This window comes from Sylvia atricapilla, chromosome Z (genome assembly GCF_009819655.1).
Source record: "Sylvia atricapilla isolate bSylAtr1 chromosome Z, bSylAtr1.pri, whole genome shotgun sequence".
Classification (NCBI taxonomy): Eukaryota; Metazoa; Chordata; class Aves; order Passeriformes; family Sylviidae; genus Sylvia; species Sylvia atricapilla.
The window spans coordinates 43,998,793-44,021,706 of NC_089174.1; the positions used below are offsets into that span (position 1 = coordinate 43,998,793).

Genomic DNA, 22,914 nt, shown 5'->3' on the forward strand with positions numbered 1-22,914 from the left:
CTGACATTTTTCTGTTGTCAGTTAGTCCCTGTCATGCTTGTGTGTAAGGAGGCAAAAAAACCTTCCAAGTGTGGACTTAAGTGAAAAGCAAGCTACTGTATCTGAGAAAGAGTAGCTGCTAGAAAGCAAGGGGAGGTTTGTAGTTAGGGTTGCTTTGAAGGGCAAAGAGGCACACTCCTGACAGAATGCAGTGTAAGAGCACCTCAGCGTTTGGGCGCACCGTGTGTTATGGCACACTGGTGTGTGTAGTGCTGGAGAAGGGCTGGATGGGGCTACCTGTGAGTCCGGACACAGCAGAGTCCATAGGGATCCTGTTAATGACTGGTGAAAGATTCCCTACCTGGGAATGACACCCTGCTGGCTCTCAGACATCGCATGTCCTAGTCTTTGGAAGCAACTTTGTGTCAGAAACTGTCGTTAATTAGAAAGTTTACAGATGAGTAAAAAATACCAAGAGGGCAGTATTTTAACTAAGATGATCGAATGAAGAATTTCTAATGTTTATGAGAGTTTCTTTTTTGGTGTGATGGATTTTGACACAAGTTTTTCAATTCCAACTTTATTTTCCTTACATATGAGTTTGGGAGGAATGTTTTAATCCTTTCATGTATCTGAATATTTTTTAAAACCTTGTAGAAGCTATATGGTATGGGATATGTAAAATATTGCAAGGGCTGAATATATGCTTTATGCTACTTATTCTGTGTCACAATCCAGAGTGAAGTAATCTCTGAATTCTTTTCTGCTTGATCCGGTGTCACAACACTGCATAGACACAAGGCTTGTGGACCTGCATCTCAGATTTTCACTGAAGAGACAGAAGTATAAGGAACTCCAGTAGGTGCTGCTGACACTGAGAAGGTGCACACTTCTAACAGTGTAATGCAGGAGGGAGGCATACTTCAGCGGATCTTGGGGGTGGGATAACAATAGTGAAATTTAACCCAGTACTTTGTATATTTTATGTTCTCATTCAAATACAAGTTTCAGGAGTAGACTTTTTGTGGTACAAGTCTCATGCCTATGCTGTACAGACCTTCTTGAGAGTTTATTGTTTAAAAAATGGAATTGAGTCACTTGGTAATGCCTGGGAAAGATCACATTAGTCTGTAAGTACAGCTTGTCAGAATTTACCTAGTTCAGTCAGGGTGAATATTTCAGCTGCTTGAATTATTTTTCGCTGAATACTTGCCTGTTGTTCTGTTTTTGTCACAGTTTTAGCAACTACTTACTAAGCAACTGCTGTTGTAAAATACTGGTTTTTATTTTGAAAATTGGGTCTGGAGGAAGATGATTCACATCTGATTATACCTTTATAATCTTCTGCACCAGAGCTCTTTGCCTTGGTGCTGAATGCTACAGGCCAGGATTCAATATATTCTTGCATTTTTCCATATAGAGAGTTGCTGGTTTAGTTGATACCAGTTGCACTGTGGCTTTTCCACATAATTTCTGAAAAGCATTGCCCTGCCTAGCTCAGGAGAACTACCCAGTAATTCACTTTGAGGCCAAAGTGTAACATGCCCATAAGATAAATCCTGACATCCTTTGTTCTTGTTTCTGTTCACTTCATCACATCCCAGACCCTGCCTGCTTATCTTGGTCCATTTTAATCCTGACAGTCAGACTTACATAATCATTGTGACTTTGCAAAACTTCTGAGCTCTTGGCAGATAGCTCTGCTTTTCTCAGGGATCTTTGAGCAAATGTTTATCCAGGACACTTACCCTGATGGCAAGTGTGTGTGACCATGTGCTGGAACTGCTGTTGAGAAGATGACCTGCCCTGGCCTTTAAAAAACAATTTGCCTATCTAGGGCTCAAAAGGGCTAAAGAACACAGAGGTAGCAGTTGGAACAGTATTCTACCTCATTCAAAGAGATGATTAAGAAATTTCTGTTCAGTTAGTCTAAAAGATTTGAGTTTAGAGACATTCTCATGGCATTTTGGCCCCATAAAATCTTTTTTTTTTTTTCAAGTGGTAGTGATGGAGGAGACCTTTAATAAAGTTTCTGCTTTCCAATTTGAGCTAGCATCCTTCTGCCTTCATATCTTGGAGGGCTGAAGTTACCTTTTGACGATATAACCCTTTTATTTTTAAATATAGGCAGCAGGAGAATTTGAATAATAAAGGCATGTAATACTGTGGACAAGTCTCAGGGCTAGCAGAGGAAAATAAGAATTTTTTCTTCTGGCTTTGGATGCATTGAAACTGGCTCAGAAGTCCACAGGTTAAAATTTTCCATATTTTGCCAGCAACAGTTTACCTGATAAGAGATGTCTTGCAAATAAGTTGAATTTAGGCAGCCACTTAAAATTCTTGAGGGGTCCTTGTTGGCATACAACAATCCTTTTCAAGAACAAAACAAAGAGAAAAACATTACAAAACCAACCAGATACTTTCTAGCCTTTTGCTCAGAAGTGCCAAACACTCGGCCACTGCATTGACAGCAGATGAATTTTCCTGGGTCTGAAAATCAAACTATTTTATATATTTTTCATAAAGGCAGCTTGGTGTATTGGCTGACTTTGGGCAACTGGTCATGTCCTAATGTGGACAGCAAGGGAGGTGAGTGGAGGTGCCACCTGGCAGTGGGTCCAGGTGACTCAACCTCATGAGTATAATCTCAGGAGGTTCTTACTGCTCATCTGGTGGCTTGTAAATCCCCATCTTGCCTTGGGACATGCTATTTTTTCTGTGTGGGTGAGCTCACAGGTACTATGAAGAACACAGATTTAGGCCAGTGTCTCACTATTTAAAAATTCTGTCAACTATTCCTGTTGGAAAGCTTTTGCATTGAGAACTTCCAGCTTTGATCCTCTTGAAACCAGCTAGGGACCATTCCTACAGTACTTGTTTGAAGCTTTTCGTTGCAAGTTGAACAGTATATAACAACAAAGTATAATGTAAATTCTCGCTTTCACGTCTGTGTCTGTCGGAAGGTCATCTGATGCCCTGCTGTGCTCCTTTGGGAAGCCAGAACCTTCTCTTAAAGATGATTCTAATTGCCTACAACATAAACACTAGTTCAAAATTGTTGTTCTGTCTGGAACAGCAGCCAAAGTCCTGGCCTAATTGTTCTGTTGAGTGGAAAAATGTTTTGTCAGTGCTGAATGTTTTATATGGAACATGCTTTCCTAGCTGGCAGAACTTCAAGAAACTCCAAGGAGCTTGTTGCATGGTTAGCAGAAGACATATGATAACTATCTGGGCCAGTTCATGGCATTGCAAGGTTAGGTTGTTTGCTCTATTAACCTTATATTCTTGATTTGTTGACACTTACAGCAATCCCACAAGTAATGTGCGTCAGTTTTGCAGAAAGAGGGGGAAGCATTCCAGCCAACTAAAAATATGTGTTCTGAATTACTCATTTCACCAAAGAAAACATATACAAGTGTTGAGAATGTGTTCAGTGTTCTAAATTTCTGAGGCATGTTACTTCTGGAAGCAATCTTCCAAACTGTTGCTGAGTTCAGTCCTAAGGTACACATGGCTGGGGATAGAGGGGACAAATAAAAATAATACTGGAGGCAAGTAGGGACTTGTAAGAACTTTTGTTTCATCCAGAACTTTTGTTTCATCCAAAGAGCATCTGTGAGCACTGAAAAATGAAAAAACATGAATGTATGAGCACTGAATGAAAAAACATGGCTGCTAAATCCTGGGTCATTACTACCCTGTTTGTTTAGTTTCTGTAACTGTGGGTCAGGAAAGTGGAAAATGGTTCTAAATCTTGTCCTTGAAGCTATGAAAGATAGGTAGTCTTCAGCAGTATTACTAGCTTACTGCTTACAGTCACAAACATAGTGAAGTGTCACCATTTCTACATTTTTACATGCTTTCTACAATTGGAAAGCCAAATTGTTTCCTTTCTAAGAAATTTTTCCTGTATGAATGTTGAAAAGTGTAAAAAAGTAAGTCTGTTTTATTAACTTCAGTATTTAATTTTGTTTCAATTACATTTAAGAGTCTCCAGTGGAAAGGGAGGAGAAGGAAGTGGATCAAAACAAGTGTTTTAGCAGAAGATTATTTAAAACAAACAAACAAACAAACAAACAAAATTCTAACTAAAACATCATTTGCAGATGTTGAATTTTACAAGTATAGCTAGTCTCTGCCCAGGAAACCCTAGATTCAGGTTTTTTGCTTTGCAATTTGGTTCTTCTTTTAATGCAATCTTGAGATGGTTCTGTTAAGTGTCTTGTGAAGTAAGTATTGGGCAAAAAAATGAAAAGATTGCTACTAGTGTACTGATTAGACAGTTCTGTAAATCAGAAAGTGAGTATATTCTAAGAGAAATCAGGAATAAATTACTATTTCCTTTTCATTTGGGTCATTGTTCCCAATGATTTTGAAGGTGGACATTGCTAACTGAAGAAATACTGAATAGGAGACAGGTAGGTATTCTAAGTGTAGACGTAGTAGGTTGAAAATAGAGAGGGGGATTTTTTTTGCCTTCAGCTTTTCTTTGGGACTGTAGAAACCTGACATTAGACAAAGGGCTAGTCCCTGGTTCCTTTCCTTGAGGTAAAAATGTATCTGGTGAAGATTTGATACATGAAGGTTTTAGAAACAAACTTTGCTCACATTTACAAAATCTTTAACAAAAATGGAATTAAAAAAAAAAAAAAAAAAACAAAACCCAAACTTAAGTCTGTCTCTAGTAATGTGCAAATAGTTCAAGGATTTTCTATATGAGAATGCACTTTGTGAAAGCTTGGGAGATTCCTGCAGGACAAGAAGGAATCCAAATAAGCTTGGATGGAGAGTTCTCACGACAAGTGCAACCTCAGGTTCATAGCCACATAATTAACCCTACAGAAAGATGGGAGCAAGTTCCAGCAAGGTCTTTGAGGCGTCCAGATGTGAATTACAAGCCATCCTGAGAAATGGGAACAATTTATACCACTGCTGGTCTTATTCCACATTCAGCACATAGTGGGGCATTTATTTCTGCTGCAGCCCAGTGAAACATAAAAATTACATTTTACACTGTAAATCAGTGTAAATTACTCAGACAAAAGGCTATGTTTTAGTGCAGTCTATTACAAGTAAATGGGTTGCACTTCTTCCAGCAGCGCTGCAAGGAATGTTCATTTGATTCAACATTATCAACCATCCTTCTGCAATAAGATGAGAATGAAAAACTCATAAGTTGCTTTTAAAGCCTCGTATTTATTGCTTCTTGCTGGTTTGTGCATTCCCACTTGAGTTCCAGGTAGCAACTGTAAACTTTCAGTGTCTTGCATTTGGTCCTGGTAAGACACACTGCAAGAATTTGGCATAAGATGTGTTAGTGTGAGTTTGTTTTCAGCAGAGACAGACATCAAATTCTTCACTGCCTTTACCTGAGTCATTATCCTTTTGTCTGGCTTGAGGCAAGCTGGATGTCATTTAAGTGACTTGTATGATCCCGGTACAGAAAGGTGCTCCCTCTCCTTGCAATGCTGCCAATGAAGAAAAAACCTAAATATTAATAATATAAAGCCTATGGGAAATGTGTAGCTCATAAGTAATCTAAAGTAGTTTCCATTTCCTTTTGTTTCATTGGCCCCTACTGTTCATCTCTTGTCTGCTGAGAGTCTCTGCAAACTGTCTCTGTCTCTGCTAGTGGCTTCAATCTAGTCTTTCTCACAGAAGTGGTCCGAGTTAGAGAATTTGCCTCATTTTTCTCTCTTCATTACTAAAGCAACAGTTCTGAAAGTGACTTAGACTGCCCTGAAGGCTGCAGATGGTGGGTTAAACCTCCTTTTGCCTTTTTCAGCCCATACCAAAATCAGACTTCTTCTACCTGTATGTGCAGGAGCTCCTCATGGTAGTAGGTGGGTACAGGCTTCCAGGCTCTGGCATTGCCAGTCCCAGCTTTCTGTTGAAGGCTCACCAGACTTCTAAGGAGCTGCATCACACTGGAGCAAGAAATCCTGCTTTCTTCTCAACATTTGGCCTCTTGGGCCATTACCATGACAAAGGAGGATTATTGACTTTGATAGTCATGCTTTTGATTTAAGGCCTGCTTTGATTTGGGGCAATAGTGTTCATTGGCCCAGAGAAGCAATGGTCTCTGCCAGGTGAAGAGCAAGGAGAGAAACATGCTTTTAAGAAGGAGGAGAAAAAGGGAAAGAATTGGCTGAAGAGGCTGAATGGAAGCTGTAATGGATGCAGTTGGTCTCTGGGAAGGACCCAAAAGCAGCCCATGATTCCCTAAGACAATTAAAAGCAAATTGTCCGGCTGAGTGATCCCAGAGCAAGGAAGATGCTCCCCAGACTATAATTCAAGGGGCTGAATGGCCCTCAAAAACTGAGAGCAGAAAGAAGAAGAAAAAAAAAAAAAAAAAAAATCCGAAGATGAGGCAAATGATGGAACAGATGTGAGTGCTTTTGTTGGGAAGACTTGGAGGCGAGCGGGATGGCGATAGGCTAATTTGAGGCGAATAGTGCCAGATTCCTTTCATATGCAGAATAGCACTTTGATCCAATGTGGATGAAAGTACTGAAAAGTGGAGAGGATGGCAGGGGGTCTTTTGTCTTTGAAAAAAAGGCATCTGCCAGGCTCTAACTCTCTTTTCCCCACTCCCTTAGCCTAGCAGGCCACTCCAACAATGCTAGCAAAGGGGACAAGTATCTCCTGACAGCGGAAGAAATCTCCAGGAGGAGAATGAGGTTTGCAGCAATATATATACTAGAGAGCTTAATCGATTTTTTCCACGGTAGAAAAAGGGAGAGGGTTGGAGGAAAACAGAGATCACAGTGAAAATGGGAGGTGGGAGATAAAAAATACCTTTCTAATGAACTTGTTACTTTTGTTCTCCGAATACATCTTTTCAGAAGATACTTTGATGCTAGTATGAATACCCTTAATGGAGCAGAGTAGGATAGAGTTGCTGGAGGGGGTATGTGAAATAAGGAGGAATAGTTTTGCAGGGAGGATGAATGTAGAGTGATTTCTGTGGATTCCAGCAGGAGAGACCTTCTAAACAGTAAAATAGTGTAATGCATGAGATACCTGCAAGACAGATGCATACTTTCTGTACCTCCTGCTGGAGAAGCTCAGATCTACCCAAAATCTTGGGCTTGATTTGTAAGCAAAATTAAAATTTTCTTTTTAACCTTTCCATATTTGCTGTTTTCTTAACTGCTTGGAATTACTAGGAAGGAAAGGGTTGCAGGATCAAATGGGGATTTTGGAAGGGAAGCAATATTTGTGCCTAGCAAATACAGCAGTTTCAGACCAGCTACTGATCTGGTCCCTGCTTCTCATGCTCTGTTGACTTTCTTCAGCTTTTCACATACGGTAAACAAGACCAGATCCAATTTGCAGTGTTTGATGGCTGGGGTCGTCTTTAGGCCTCACTTTACACCTAGTCTGATGTTTTCTTTGAGAAGTAATGACAGATAATGAGTTATCAGCTTCTGAGCAAGACCCGTCTCAGTAAATTAAATCCTTTAAGAACAGCAGGCTTAGGAATCTTCCCTTCTCTTGAGACCCTGACAGTGTTTATCCATTGCTATTTACTGAAGATAACCTTCTCACCAGGGCAGAGCTTTAAGCAGCATCTGATATCACAAAAAGTTCCTGCCCCTTTACCCCCACAACCCTTTCTCTTTCACTGAGGACTTTAAATTCCCTCAAGAAGGTAGGAGTGATAGAAGAGTTGAGAAGAGCTATCACATTGCTTTGAGAGACTGTAGACTCATGCTGATGGCCAAGTGTAATCCTGTGTAGTTCTTCAGTAGGTGTGCCATCATCCCCCGTGCAGCAGATGCCATTGTGCTGTTCAGACCACCTGATGTGGAGAGTATTTTTGACAATAGAATTTCCTGTACTCCAGCTGTGAAAAGCCTGATGCATGAATTACTGTAACTCATTTAGGGAGGGCTAATTTTCAAGGGCATTGATGGTCTCTTGATTTCTGCCTCTTTGTTGTATTTTGACTTTTCTTGCGTCTGTGCAGATGGATTTAAGCTGCTGCTGCTGTCCTTAAAGGAGCAGAGACCACCTCTGTCCCTCACAGCACAAAGGTAGAGGCCCACTCTCTAGGTGGGGGACTTCAGGTGGTTCTTGTGTAACTTCTCTCTAATGTCCTCTCTTCAGTGGTAGGATGCAGGTCTGGGTCTGAGTGGGGAAAGACATTGCTTGTGGGGAAGTCTGAGATGTCAGGGAACAGTCTGTAGTCCTCCATGACAAAGAAAAACAGCTGATGAATTGCTACAAAAACCACCAATATGGCCATGGAGTCCATGGCAGGCTGCTGGATGCTCTGTCCCCAGGCAGCTGTGGTTAGGATAGGATGTAGGAGTCTTGAGCAGTGAGCTGGGATGCTTTGTTCTTTAAGATGAAACATGAACATCCGCACTGTAAAGGGCCTTTTGTGCTTTCTCATCTGGGCAGGCAAGCCCTTCACCTGCTGGCATCCTGAAATTTCTTCATATGTCCAGTATCAACTCTCACACCTCCAACCAGAAAGGCGTACTCCTAGCAAAGGCCATAGAGCTGCCAAAGTTCGGGCAGTTTTTTGTCATGCCAGCAGTAAGATTAGAGATATGGAGAAAGAGGGGGTGAGTTGCCTCTATTCCTGTGAAATGTGTGCAGTGATCCTCCATAACTGTTGATCATTATTCAAATTTATGCTGTCATTTTGGGGCAGATTTATGTTGCTCTTTGCAGTTTACCGCGTACAGAAAAGAATGGAGATGCCTGTGTGACTTGGCCTGGCTGCTGCAGTCCAGGTCTAGTCTGTTTGAAGGAAAGACTGAATCTATTTCACCTGAAGCACATTGCAAGGGAGGAGGAAAAAGAGGTCTGTGTGGACCTGAGGGCTTCTTGCATGCAGAGCAAGTGACAGCAGGAGTACAGGCTGCAGGGGTACAGCAGAGAGAGGAAGATTGGCTTTTTTCTCACATCTCACCCAGCAGGCTGGTGTTTTCTCCCCAGAAACCAGTTACTCTCTGCTGGTTTGTGTTTGGATGAAAATCAAACAGTGAAGATTGCAAAGCCTCTTTGATGTTCTTGAGGCAGAGCTACCTGACCAGCTCAGGAAGCTGTTACATTTCCTGACTGCTATCTGGACAGGGACTGTCTGGTCATTGTTTCAAAGTCTGGAAAAGGACATACTGCTTTTGAAATGAGTAAAATGTAAGAAATTCCCATTTTTGACACAGTCTGTCATTTGTTAGGAAGGTTATGCTGTTTAAAATGTTATGCCAGTTGTACCCTGTCTGTTAAGAAAGCTATGCTGCTTTGTACCAATATTTGTACCCTCAAAAATCTTATTCCAAGTTGTATACCCCCGCTAAAACCCCGGGTTCCCTCCCCTTCCGTCGGGCTAGGCTGTCCCCATTCCCCACCGGCTCCTCGAACTGCCGGCCCCGCCTAATAGGAAAATCCAAGGACTTCCATGGTGCACTGCTCCAAAACCGAAGTGCAGTTGCCGGCAAACGGACCCAAAAGCCGGGACCCAGCACAAAATCCAAATAAAAGGGAGACACTACAACACCGAGAAGACCCTCAGCTACCTAAGGACTGAATTCTGCTTCTGCCGCCTTGCCATGACCACAAAGAGACTGGGAAACAGTGGCACCCCTAGACCACACGAGCCCAGTGGAGTTCCTGGGGATTCCCGCGAGGCCGGAACTCCCAATTCTGCTGGGAGAGCAGCAGATTCACCTGACACCTCCTCAGCGGTGGCCGGAGCGAGAACGGCAACAAGAGCGGCGACGGCGCAGGCGACCCCTCGAGTTCCCCCTTCAAAGAGCTGACTAATAAAGGCCTTTCAAAGGAGCAGGTCTCCTGGCCCATTTATAACAGCTTTAATGATAAATAATCAAGCAGATGGTGTCCAATAGCTTAAAGATAGGCCATTCCCATGGAAGTGCTTTCAGCTGGACTGGCTGATTGTACATGCAACATTTTCCTGGCATGATCTAGCAGTCATGGCTGTAGAAATCCTGTACTTCCAGCATGGATTTGGCTTGTCTCTCAGTGAATGTTGTCTGGTCATTAGCATCCACTAGGAGTTCTCTGAAGCCAAACAAATTGAAAATGATGACTTTAGAGTATGATAAAACCCAGCTCCCATGCAAACCTTTGTTTAGACATAAGGTGGTTTCAGTTTGGTTTTGTTCCATTTCCTTTAAAATCTACCAGCGATCCTTTGCAAGATAGCCACTGCTTAGTCTGATATAACTCACCTGAGTGTCTGCATGGAGTTATTTTTTAGTTGCATGCAGTTTCTACCTACAAAGTGAACTTAAAAACATGAGATGTGAGTGAATGTTGTGATTCACCCTCCCAGAATCAATGCTATGTTGTGTGTTTTCATATTGGGTTACATACACACTGATTTGGATCCAAAGAGGTAAGTCTAGCTGTAGCGGGGACAGCATGGTTTCAAGTCTGGTGGAATTTCTACCTTTCTGTAGAAGACAGATGGTTGTGCTGAGGGAGGGAAGTTGCACCTGTTTGTTTCCACATCTGCTGAGTAATCCCAAAATTTGGTTCACATAGTCTCAGCACATTGAGTATGCTTACTCATGTGTGAGTTTGATAGTGTTGGCAAATACTTTCAGTTCTAGAGTGCCTTTGATGGTGTTTCCAGCAAATGTCCAGGAGGAGTTAATTACACTGAGAGTAACCAGAGCTTAGATAATAACACTCACATGAGTAATTTTTGAAAAAATTCAAAGCAGTATATCTGAGCTTACTTCCTTCAAAAATAAAAATAATAAACCAGTAGGTAGTTGGAAACCTTGTTACAGTTGTCCAGTTTTGGTGTGAAAACTGGTGGCAGCGTGAGTGTAAGCATGAAGAGATGTGCTCAGATGAGATGGTACTGTTCTATTCACCAGGTGCTGACAGAGGACTGCTCCCTGCACAGGGGACTGTGCAGCTGCATGCCTCACCAAACGTGCCCACAGGCATCCCATGTTCAGCCTGGGAAGTTTTCATCCCAAGTCTTTCTTGGTTTCCTGCCTTTCTGGGGCTTGGTGACTGCTGTCTGCAGGGGCTGGAGCAGCTAACCAGAGGTACAGAGATTCTGCATCTGTTTGGCTGCAGAGACATGTGTTGGTCCAAAGTGCTCTCTTGTCCCTTTCAAATGGCTGCCATCCTCATGGGCTCTGCACTGCCTGAGGCATGGGGCAGTTCGATCACAGCCAGTGTCTGGGTCAGGCCCGGAGACCACTGCCGTGGGAGAGCCCTGCCATGCTGGAGGTGAGGAGGCAGCCACATCTGGATCTTCTCTCTTTATGGGCAACAGAAAGGTCCCTGGGAATAGGAGCTGTGGCAGCCAGATAGTTTTCCTTGAGGCAAAGGGGAAGGCTGAGGAGGAAGAAATGCTGGCAGCACCCTGCCTGTGGAGGCAGTCAGATGTGAGAGGCTGAGTGCTGAGCAGCTGCACGGAGAGCAGCTCCCCACATTCCCCCAATAGCCACCACTCTTCCCTGGCCTGCTCCAGAGAGCCATTCCTTCCTGACACATGTGCAGTGTCTGAGACACAAAGTAGGAAGCAACAGCCTGTGACTGTTCTTGCAAATGAGGAAGGAAGGGCAAACAAGGAGAAGCCATGCTTAATTTAGGTAGGTGGCTGAGAAGCTACGGGGATAGGAGCCTGTCAGGCCCTAGGGCTCTGGTGGTCAGGCAAACTGCCATCTGAGGGAGCAAGATTGCCCCTGCTTCAGCCTGCCCCTTTGTATCATCTATATTAATCAAGTCACAGGCAAAACCCCGTTGAGTTAGTTAAATGTGGTGAGTCCATTCCTTCTGAGCAGCCAGGATCCAAGGTGTGAGTACCTGTGGAGCCGTGGAAGGCATGGGTTGGTGATGTCTAGACTGGCAGGCTCAGAGCCTTCAGCAGCTTCAGAGGGCCTTCAGCAGGTGGCTGTGTTTCTGTGACCTTCTCATGGGATGAAAAGAACTTACTGGGAACTCTGTCTTTTCCTCCCTTCTCCTCCTCCCTCAGGTGGTCTTTGCTTTGAATCAGACTCTCTTGCAGCAGGAGAGCCTCCGAGCAGGCAGTTTCCAGATCCCCTATACGACAGAAGACCTTATCAAGCATTACAACTGTGGGGACCTCAGCTCCATCATCTTCAACCATGACACTTCTCAAGTGAGTCTTGCCACTGCAGCCCTTGTACTACACACATCTCCCTGTAGTGCTAGCCCCTGTAACACCTGTTCTCATCTCTCCTCAGGCAGACCCTTTCTGGGTGAGGGCCAGGGGCATGTTGCTGGCTCCCTGGCACATATGCTTTCCTGAGCCTTCTGTTCCAGAAGTCTGCACTGCTTCAACCCCTGTCTTGCACACAAGCAGCAAAGGTGCACCTGGCTTCCCCTTTTAGATGAAGGCCATGTTCACTTTAGCTTCAAAGCTCTATGAGGGCATAGAGCTCTATGAGGGTATAATAATTTACTTTTTTAAGGATCCTGTGGAATTAAGCTAGCTTTGGTATGAGCAAACTTAATACCAACAGAGAGCAACAGCACGCTCTCTTGTGTGAATAGGATCAGAGAAATGCACCCCTGACTTGGATGCTTGTGTAAGGCTGGGTGAGTTACAAGGTTTTTGATGTCCCTATCAGTATGACTGTGTGCTGTCGACAAGGCCCAAAGAAGAGCAATGGGGTGAAAGAAAGAAAAGATAGATTCAGACTGAATGTGAAGTAAAAGAGACCTTCTGAGACCTCACAGATTTGGGTTTATGGTTTCCTAAGCAGCACAATGGAATGCAACACTGATCTTTAAACCATAAGAAAATGCCCAGCAGGGACCAATTTGGCCTGTTTGGGCTGTTAGATTAACCTCAGGCCAAGACATCAGGCCTCTCTGTTCTTGTCTGTGAGGTATTGCCTGGCAGTTTGTGCATGTCAGTGAAAGCACAGGCTCTATCCTTAGAGTGTTGAAAAGGCAGGTGTTGATACCTGAGCCTTCTGTGCTGAATAACCATTTTGCTGTGACCTTTTGATACATACAGTGACGTGCTGCATAGCTGGAGAGTCAACCTTTGCTTCCCTGGTGGCAAGCTTTGTATGTGCGCTGCTGTCTTCCTGTCTCACACACTCACCCTCCTGCAGCTGCAGGCATCCTGGTCATTAACACTGCCTAGCTTTTACACTTGCCTTCCATGCATAGGTTTCAAAGGATTTCTCAGAGGAGACCAGCATTTTGAGAGGATGCAGATGCTGCATCACTTCCTGTGGAGATGTTACAGACTGCTGACATTGCCCCGAGGTCCTTGGAGAGAGCAGCTGTTTCTGAGACATGCATGTTGCCAAGGGAACAACTGTCCTTTACTTAATGTGAGGGGCTCCACTTCAGGGCACTCTCCTTGGCAGCGGAGCTGAATACTGATACTTTGCAACACCGGCAGTTTATGTTTTAAGCAGAACTTCTCAGTAAGTTGTATTTGACTCCATGCTTGCCCGGTAGATGACTGCCTGTGGGCTGACTATCCTTTGAAAATATTCCATAAGGGTCTCTGAGTGGCTCCAAAGTATCTTCATCTCCTGCAGCCTTGCAAGGGAAAGCACCTGGCTCTGCTCTCCAGAATTCACCGCTTGCAGTCTCTTTAGTTAACTGTCCCCATAACTGAGTGCCTAAAGCTACTTGTCAAGAAGCCAGGATTGCTGCAACAATTGCAGTCCCATGTTTTCTCTTCACTGGCAAGGGGTCAGGGTAGTGTGCAGCCACAACTGTCCTTGGGAGCCCCAGGGGAGGGAGCCAGCATTTTAAAAGACACCGTTCAGGACAGGGCAAATGGAGGTGGTAACGTGTTCTTTTCTGACAAAATTTGGCCCTTTTATAGTTTAGGGATTTTTTTTTAACTACTTCAAATTGCACAGTTATTCTTTGACAGCCTGAGGGCTCTGATACCAGTCAGATTCTCTTAGAAGATCATAATTATCATTATAGTTTTGTCATACCTCTGGCAGTTTAAGAAAGAGGTATGTAGCTAGAGGCAGTTAGGGAAAAATACTTTCTTCAACTGAGCAATCAGGATTTGGAGTCTTCAGTATTGCAAAATGAAAGTATTTGTTGACTTTGAAACAAAAAATGTCCATCTGGCTAGCTTATGAAATGATACATTGAGAGAAATGAAGTACCATGCATCATTAGAAATTTGCTATGTATTTTTTTAGCTTGCTTTGGGTTTTGTCCTACTGACTGTGCCTTGAAGGATGAGGCAGTTGCTATACTCTATGTGGAGCAGAAGTGCCTGCGCATGATGGCTGGCTGTGAAATAAATTCCCCTTTCATGAAGACTTTTTTTTCTACCTTAGGTCCCGAATTTCATTAATGCTACACTTCCAGCCCATGAACGCATTACTGCCCAAGAAATAGACAGCTACTTCCGGCAGGAGCTCATCTACAAACGAAATGAGCGAATGGGCAGGAGGGTGAAGGACCTGCTGGAAGAGCACCCAGACAAGAGTTTCTTCTTTGCATTTGGAGCTGGTATGTGACTGCAGTGTCATTCAGCTGAACTCATCCTTCCTGTGTCCTTTAGAGGCATTCTGCAAATGCTTGCCTCAGTTTAAACAGGGGTCAGTATTTTTACTATGGTGGACATGGAACTCAGCTTTTCCCCAAAAGTTATACCCTAGTAGGAAAATCTTCTCAGTGTAGGAGACCTTTTCTTCAGTGTGCAAAGAGCTCACAGTGCATGTGCTTACTGCAGTATCTGTTAATTACAGACATATTTGTTGTATGCAGAGGCAAAGAAACTGAGTCAACTGCAGTGCCTGCACAGGAGGAACAGGTCATAGGCATGCACACGTGTTTATTGTCTGGGCAACCAATGGAAGAGGAGAGGAGGAATAGGGAGCTGAGATGAAAGGACACACATCTGAGGCTTCACTGGTGCTTGCATTAACCTTTCAAGGACATGTTCAAAAGAAGTAAATGCCGAATTGTGTGAATCTAAGAGGCTCGATGAATGCAAGGGAAGAAACAAGTCACATTTTTGCCTTTCTCTTCCTCCTTCAGCTCCTCACCTCTTTCACTGCAATTCCACAAGGAAGCTGTGACTGCTACTATTTTGAAACAGTGCAGTGGGGTCAGTTGGGAAAAACCTACTCCATTTTCTGTCTCTTAGCAGTCAGCAGGACTCTGCAGGCACATCCAGCAGTACGTCCAACTCAGTAAGGTTAGCATCTACACTTCAGACTAGGGTTGGATGGAGGGTATGAACATGATTGCTTTGCTATGACTCCCATCCTTTGTCCTAGCTCTAGGGAAAGGAAGAAATTGGGATCAGTGTTAGAAAAGACAGGAGCTAATTCCCAGAGAAGTATCACATCCCCTCCTCCATGAGCCATATGGCCTTTGGGAAAGGAGGAGAACTGAGACTGGTGTCAGTCAGTATCCATGTGTGGTTTTTCAGTCTCAGTGAATACTGCTTTAGTGAGGATGAAAGATCTAAATAAGACAAGGAAAATATTTACTTAAACACTAAAAGCATTTGTATTCAGAGTCTGTGAGAATTTCTGTACTTGCAGCAGTGAGTTGTGGTTACATATTTAGCATAACAAGGGGCCCAGTGTGTGAGCCAGGGCGTCAGGAAAGGTGGCTGACCATGTTTGTTCAGATGTGTGCGACGATTGTAACCTACTGTCTTCCTGCACTGTCACTGCTCTGTGCAACTTCCTGTCACAAAGTATGGTGAAGCAGGCCCTGGTTGTGTAGATTCTGGTCATGTCTTTCTGGGGGCTAAGACCAGGGCATTGCTGCACTCCACTGCTGGAGTTCTGAGCACATTTGAACCAGCTGCTCTGATGTTTGTGATGAAAGGATGAGCCAGCCCCAAGTCCAAGTTGGGTGTATTGCAGGTAGCTACTCTTCTGTCAGGATGCCAGTTGCAGATATTTGGGCTCAGGTTACTGCATCACAGCTGGAGTGATGAGCAGCATGTGTAAGCAGACATATATGTTGCTCTGACATCTCCCAAGAGCAAGATCCTTTGAGAGGAGAGAGCTTCTTCCCCTTTTTACACACACTCTGAGTCCCCGTAGCTGTGAGTCACATCTTAGATTTTTTTGTGTAATTTGTTCTCCCTCCCATCAATTTCTTTCTATTCTGTAGTCTGGGGCAGAAGGACTGTCTTCATTGTCATTGAAGTGGACAGTACTGCTCCAGAGTTCAGAAGCACTGCAGGAGCAGAACAGATTCCTGTCTTAATTTCTCAGCTTTCTTGTTCTTAGCTTTAATGACAGTACTAAAATCCTTTCCCAGGCTTCCTTTTCTTTTTTTCCTTTTATTTTCCCAGTTCCCCCTTTTCTGTATTCTGATGGCCTACATTTCTATACTGTAGCAGTCCCAGGGGCCTTGTGCCTAAATGAACACCTTTAAACCCAGACAGCTTCCCTGTCTTTTCTGGGGACTTTGGACTGATTTTGAAATTGTCTCTAGTTACTCTCTGGCTTTGATACCAGTCTGTCCTCTGTTCTCATCTGCTCATCCAAATAGTTCTGTTCAAAGGATAGTGCCAGCCTCCCACATTTAGCAGCACAATTCTTGATTATGCCCTTGTTTGACTGCATGAGGGTTTTTTTGCTTGTTTATTTGTTTCATTTGTTTCTTATTAAGCATCTAAATGAGAAGTAGCATCACAGGATATATTGCAGAAAACAGATCAATTTCTACAGAATTCTGAGGTTTCCTGAGTGCATATTGCAATTATGAATGCAGTCTTTCATTGTTTTCCAGCAAGTTAATTCAGCCTTTTGCTTATGCAGATTGCTGTATGTGATAGATAATTATGTGGAAGAGTTATTTTTATGCCAGCAAGCAGTGAAGATGAACAAATATCTTGTGATCAGTTTCAAGCATTGTTTAGAATTGTTCTGCTGTTAATTACTGTGAAAATGTTCCAGGAAAGTGCTCATACAAGGCAGGTTAGAATGACTCGTAGGAAAAAAGAAGAAAAGAGAAAGCTCTAGGTGTATAAATAAATCATGACTGTGTGGTGGTTTGCCCTCTTCTGACCACCGGTGAAGAAAGTATATCCTAGCAGTAGCTTATAAACTGCAGGACAAGGTTGTATTAAAATGATAGTAGGATATGTAAGGGTCTCCCAGTTAGAAGGGGAGAGAAGACTGTCAGTTGTTTTCTTTCCAGATTTTTTCACCTTGTATTTATTTTTAAAACAGCTAGGCTTCTTGTAATAAAATTTCAAATTTTCCATTAATGAAACACCATTAAAAAACACTTTTATCATCAATTATATGCAAACAAGATCATGGTTTGTGGGTGACTGTGGGATTACATATATATATATCTTGTTATTTAAACTACTCTTAGTATTTTTATTTCAAATGGAGGAAAATCAGAAAATACTGATTTATTTTATATTCTAACTCTATTGATGGGATTTAGAGATGTGTAATACATTGTGCAAAAGAAGACTTCTCTTTTTTCAGGTCATGATATAGCTGCATGGTTATAGATGTTGACTTCTTACATGGAAAGAAGTGTGGTAATTTGGGCCATAATCAATTTGATCATTAGATTCAGCACATTTTATGCCTTTTTTTAAAAATCTATCAAGCATACTCTCCCTATATTCAAAAATGCTTAACAGTCAGAGCTCATTTCTGGAGCTATTTTTGTTTGGAAGTAATTTGCACCAAAGTGGAGAACTAAAAAATAACAGATTTTGCTGAAAAGATTCAAAACACTTTGCTTATGGCCAGCGTGCAAACAGGGAGTTGGCAATGCCAGCAGCATTCCAGTAGGTTCAGTAAAGATTTATCTTAATTGTGGACAGGCCCTTATGTATGGTGGTACCGGGGTTACAAGCCAGGCCTACTCCCTGTTGCCAGTAGTGCAACTTGTGAAGCAAAGCCAGCTATAAGCTTTCACCAGCAGTCTTCCTCCCATATGCATTTTTAATTTCTCTGAATTCTTGAGTGGCACGTTCAGGATCTGGATGCTAAGCCAGTGTAAGTGATGGCACATGATTCCACAGCCAGCCAGCCAGGTAATGCTGTGGGTTTCTGGTTTGTCTAGGAAGGGAACACTGACCTAGTGAGAAGCGCATTGTCCTGTGGAGAGTTTTACCACTTGTCCACATTTTCCAAGGGTTGCTGCATGCTGCCTAAACCTTCCCAGAGTCAAGGGATACTTGACACTGAGTCAGAGAGCTCTGGAAATTCTCTGATTGATCCCTCTGCTCAGAGCAGGATCATATAGAGAGAGCAGTTTTCCTACCTAGGACTGGAGTAGGAGCAAGGAGGAAGACTCCAGAATCTCTCTGGGTAATCTCTTCTAGTGTTTAATCACTAAAGAGGCTTTTTCTTATGTTTAAGTGGGACTTCCTGTATATCAGTTTATGTCCATTACCGCTTGTTGTTTCATGGGACATCGCTACTGGGAAAAGTTCTGCTCTGTCTATTTTGCAACCTCCTGTCAAGTATTTATGCATAAGGTATGGCCCCCAAGCCTTCTCTCGTCCAGGTGGAATAGTCTCAGCTTCTCCTAGTATGACACACGTTCTAATTGTTTCATCATCTTTGTGGCCCTTTGCAGCACTCTATCCAGTATGTTCTCATCTCTTTTGAGTGGGGAAGCTCAGAGATACACACTGGAGGGACCCAGATATATCAGGGCTGAGGAGCAGGGAGGGATCACCCCCCTCACTCTGCTGGCCACAATTCTACTCACAGAGCCCAGGAGGCAAATGGCTGCCTTTGCCATAAGGACTCATTGCTGCCTTAAGGCCTGCTTGATGACCACCAAGACACCACATCTTTTTCTGCCAAACTAGTCTTCAGCCAGCTGGTGCTCAGCCTATTGTGGTGCCTGGAGCTATTCCTGCCCAGGTGCAGATTTGCTGCACCTTTGCTTTGCTGAACTTCATGAACCAAGTTTCCCGTCATCATAAATCCATAATGATCACTCCCAACCATTTGCTTATCCCTGACACATTTGGAAATAGTCTGCAGGCTAATTTGCCCCACCACCTCTTCCAGGAACAGAAGTGTGACCAAGCAGTTTATAATTTCTCAGACCCTTCTTCATGCCCTTCTTGAAGACAAGAGTTATACTTGCTTTCTTTCAGTCCTCAGGGACCCTGCTCACTTGCCATGATCTTTTGAAGGTAATTGAAAGTGGCTTTTTGTGTCATTAAGCAAGCTCACACAGTTTCTCTGGATGTATCCTATAGGGACTTGAACATGGCTGGTCTATTTGAATGTTCCTTAACCTGATCCTTTTCCCCCCATACTGAACCTTCTTTGCCCTGGACTTTTCTGCTAGTCATAGGAACCTGAGATTCCTGAAGGTTGGTTTGACCTCTAATTAAAGTAACAAAGACATTAGGTACTTGGCCATTTCTGCATTTTTTGTCATCAGGTCTTCTGCCCCCTTCTAAGTGCTTAGATTATATTTACCTAGTCTACATTGTACTGCTGATGTGCCAGTAGAGGCATTCTGTGTTCCCGTTGATGTTTCTAACCAGATTCAGCTCTAGATGGGTTTTTTCTTCAGCATGGTAATTTTATTCATTTTACTCCTTTAGCTTACTTATGGTTTCTGTTGAAGGAGCTGAAGAATAAGAGAGAAACAAACCCAAAAAAACCCTGTTGGGGTTTTTATTATGTAGGAGGAAGAATACTTAGTGGCTTGAGATCTTGCCTTTATTTTGACAGACAAGACCTCTGGTGAAGCCAGGTTTCTAGGAGCCAAGTTTAAGTTCCTTGTAGTTTCTACTGCCTCTTTGAACAGTTAAGAAACTCTAAAGTGTCAGTTCATGAATAAGAAGTACAGAGGAATTCTAAGATTCCTTATATCCCTATGGAAGAAATTACTGACTTCAGTGAGAAAGGCTGGCTGATTTGATGACCTGAGAAGCTGCTCCTCTTAATCTTGAGAACGCTGGAAAAATCCTTTTTCTCTTAGAGTTATTTTTCCCTGTTACTCCTGAAAAAAACATCATTCTGAGGCTTTAAACTATGGTGGATGTTGGTAAGCCAGCATTAACACAAAGGAAAGAAGGATGTTGGTAAGAACTTCTTCAGCAAACATTTTTTCTAATTACTGAAGGAAATAACATAAGTGTTTATTTGGCATTAGTCAGACTGTATGGAGTCAAATCTCCATGGACTGACTGTTCTTTTTTCCCCAGACAGAATAGGTACCCCAGTCTGCTGTAGTACACCAAATCGCTTCCTTCAGCTTCTCTAGGTTTTGAGGCAATCCCTGTGATGTGAGAGGTCAGTTTTGTGTCAGCCTTAGGTGCCACATACATTGGATCCGTAGGCATGTCTAAACCCTTTTCCATCCATCCTTATGTCATAAAAAAGACAAAAAAACCCAAAACCAACCAAACAAAAACCCCCCAAACCCACAGAAAACCCCAAACAAAACAAACAACCCCCCCCAGCCAACCCCCCCAAAAAAACAAAGCAAAACAAAAAAAACCAAACCAAAACACAAAAAACCCACCCAAAAACAACAACAAAATCCCCCCTAAAAAAACAAACAAAAAAGAAAACAAAACCAAAACCAAAACAAAACCACCAAAAAAACCCCCCCAAAACAAACAAACAAACAACAAAAAAACACAAACCAGACCAAAACAAAACAAAAAATTCCAGGAGAAAGTGGAATTGTGCTGAATCTGAGTGGTGCGTTAGGTGGCATTATTTCCATGTAGAGATGTTCAGTCCTACTTCTTGACATTTTCTGGAATCTGGAATCCTTAGATGCATAAATTATGCAAGAGGAGCAAGATTTGTTGTCTCTGGGTAAAAAAGATGGGAGAAAGGACCTGGCAACAGTGGGTGTAAAAAGTCAACAGTGCTAAGACCAGTGCTCTATCTGTCCAGCTTGTATGGGTGTTTATACCCATAAACCAAAACCAAACACAAACTTGCCATGGGAATAAGAAAGTTGCTCAGGGAAATGAGATATCACTATGAAATTTGGTAGGAATTCAGAATACACTACGGAAAATTTGAAGCTGCTGTCAGTACATTTGGAATTGGAAATATGGGCTGCACAGGGAATGTAGATTTACCTATGCCTTATGTAAAAGGTTTGAAATGTTTAATGAGTAAGTTCATGAAAAGTCCATAAGAAGGTGAATATTTGTGGGTCCTGAAAGAGGTAAAAAAAAGCTGGAGGGAGGGGCAGGAAGACAAATAGATTTAAAAAACAGATTAAATGAGTCTTGTGAGGCCACCTAACTTCTCCCTAGGCTGAAAGAGTTTGCTGATTGCCTGCATGCTTCTGTCTCTGGAATGCAGCAGCATTTTAACTTCCTTGGGTGGGTGGAAAGGCTGAGTGCCTGAAGGTGTGCCTGTACCTCTGTAATCTGCGAATGCCAGATACAACCTAGCAGCTTTGAGACTGTTTTCCTTAGTAGCCTCTTTGAGTCTTCAGAATGCTAATGACAGGGTTTATTAGAACAAAAACCCCTGAAGGGGAAAGATAATGTTGTGTGGAGGCAGGACCCACATCCAGTGCCCTAGGGTTCACATGAAGGGCACTACTCCTGATATCTCTGACACTGAAATGGAGAAATCTTTGCATTTCTCCATTAGAGGCAGTAACCTCTGTTCTAATATATTAGTGCAGCTGTCAAAATCAGCCAGGCCAAAAAGTTGTGCTGTTTCTGCTCAGGTGCTGACAGTCATCTTATCAGTGCTGGGTTTACCCATTACTGCCTTTACTGGGCAGCGAAGTAGGAGAACTTTCATCATATAATGTGTGTCTTGAGCTAGGGGAATTTCGAGTCCTTAGTAACTTTTTTTTTTTTTGCTGGAAAGGAGGGAGTGGTGTGTACTAGGAACAGGCCCAGTGGCAGAGGTGGCTCTGCCTACTGTATCTCAAATATGACACTGGTAATTCTTTCCCTTACTGGTAGCATAGTGCTGGCTGCTACCATTCAATACATGTCTTCTTGTCTCATAACCTAAGGCTTTCCAGTGAAAAACCCTCAGTAAATGGATTCCCAGTAGCTTAGGCTGCCTGAATGTAAGCTGTTTCTCTTATTTTTTACAAAACAAGCAATATGAGCATGTAAACTTTTCTTCTGTGTTGATTTAGTCATAGATTCTGTCTTAAAATCATTGAGAAAGCTTTTTCTAACTTCAGTTTTTGGAGATTGTCAGGATGTTTGACTTTGCCCAGGGGTAAAAATGGGAATCCTTGGGGATAAAAAATACCTACATCTTACATTTAAGAGGCCTAATTTTTGACAGAAACAGGTAGATGAATATCTTCTTATCTTTCACAAGAAAAATGTCTTCATTTTGGCTCATGCAAATTGTAACTCCACATGTTTATTTTCCATTTTATTAGACCATTTTCCCCATGTTGTGCAGCAACATCTACTACTTTGAGAAGTTACATAGGTGAGTTGATTAGCATACCACATCACTTTTCAAGAAATGGAAGGTTGTATTTTTTCCTCCTGAGTAAATTCAAGTTTGAGGCACTTTGTTTAAGTCTTTTCATGTGTAGGGAATGTACTCTCTTGGGCATAGAAAACACCACTATTCTGCTGTTATGCCCACCAGATTTTTTCCTGTTTGGTTCGAGAGTAGTGACATATGGTCCACTAAGGTTTTGTACTAGTAAAAGATTTCCAGGAAATCGTGTTTCTGTGGATAAACACTTACAATAGTGTCAGTAGGATAAAACCTTGGGTTCAAAGTTTATGGAGTAATATTTCATTAATATTTCATCTTGTAGATAATCACAGGAAGGATTTTGTTTGGAGGTCTGCAGTCTGTAAAATACAGGAGAGTATAGGATGGCTGTTTTTATGGGATTTGATGTGCAAGCCCAAAGTAAGAAGTATTTTAATGCAACATCCTTATACTCTTACACCTAATGTAAATTCAGGGATTCCTTAAGTTACTTACAGCATCACTGGTGCCACCTCATCCCCTTCAGTCTTTGTCATTTCCTTCTCT

The 22,914-nt window shown here is 42.6% G+C and overlaps 1 protein-coding gene across 1 annotated transcript in view; it reads left to right on the top strand.

The window, feature by feature from the left end:
* Positions 1-22,914, top strand: part of TRABD2A (TraB domain containing 2A) — a 79,662-nt gene that overhangs the window by 39,670 nt on the left and 17,078 nt on the right. Inside the window, exons 3-4 of the mRNA XM_066338608.1 lie at positions 11,958-12,104; positions 14,275-14,449. Coding sequence (XP_066194705.1) covers positions 11,958-12,104; positions 14,275-14,449 — 322 coding nt within the window. The remainder of the gene's footprint in view (positions 1-11,957; positions 12,105-14,274; positions 14,450-22,914) is intronic.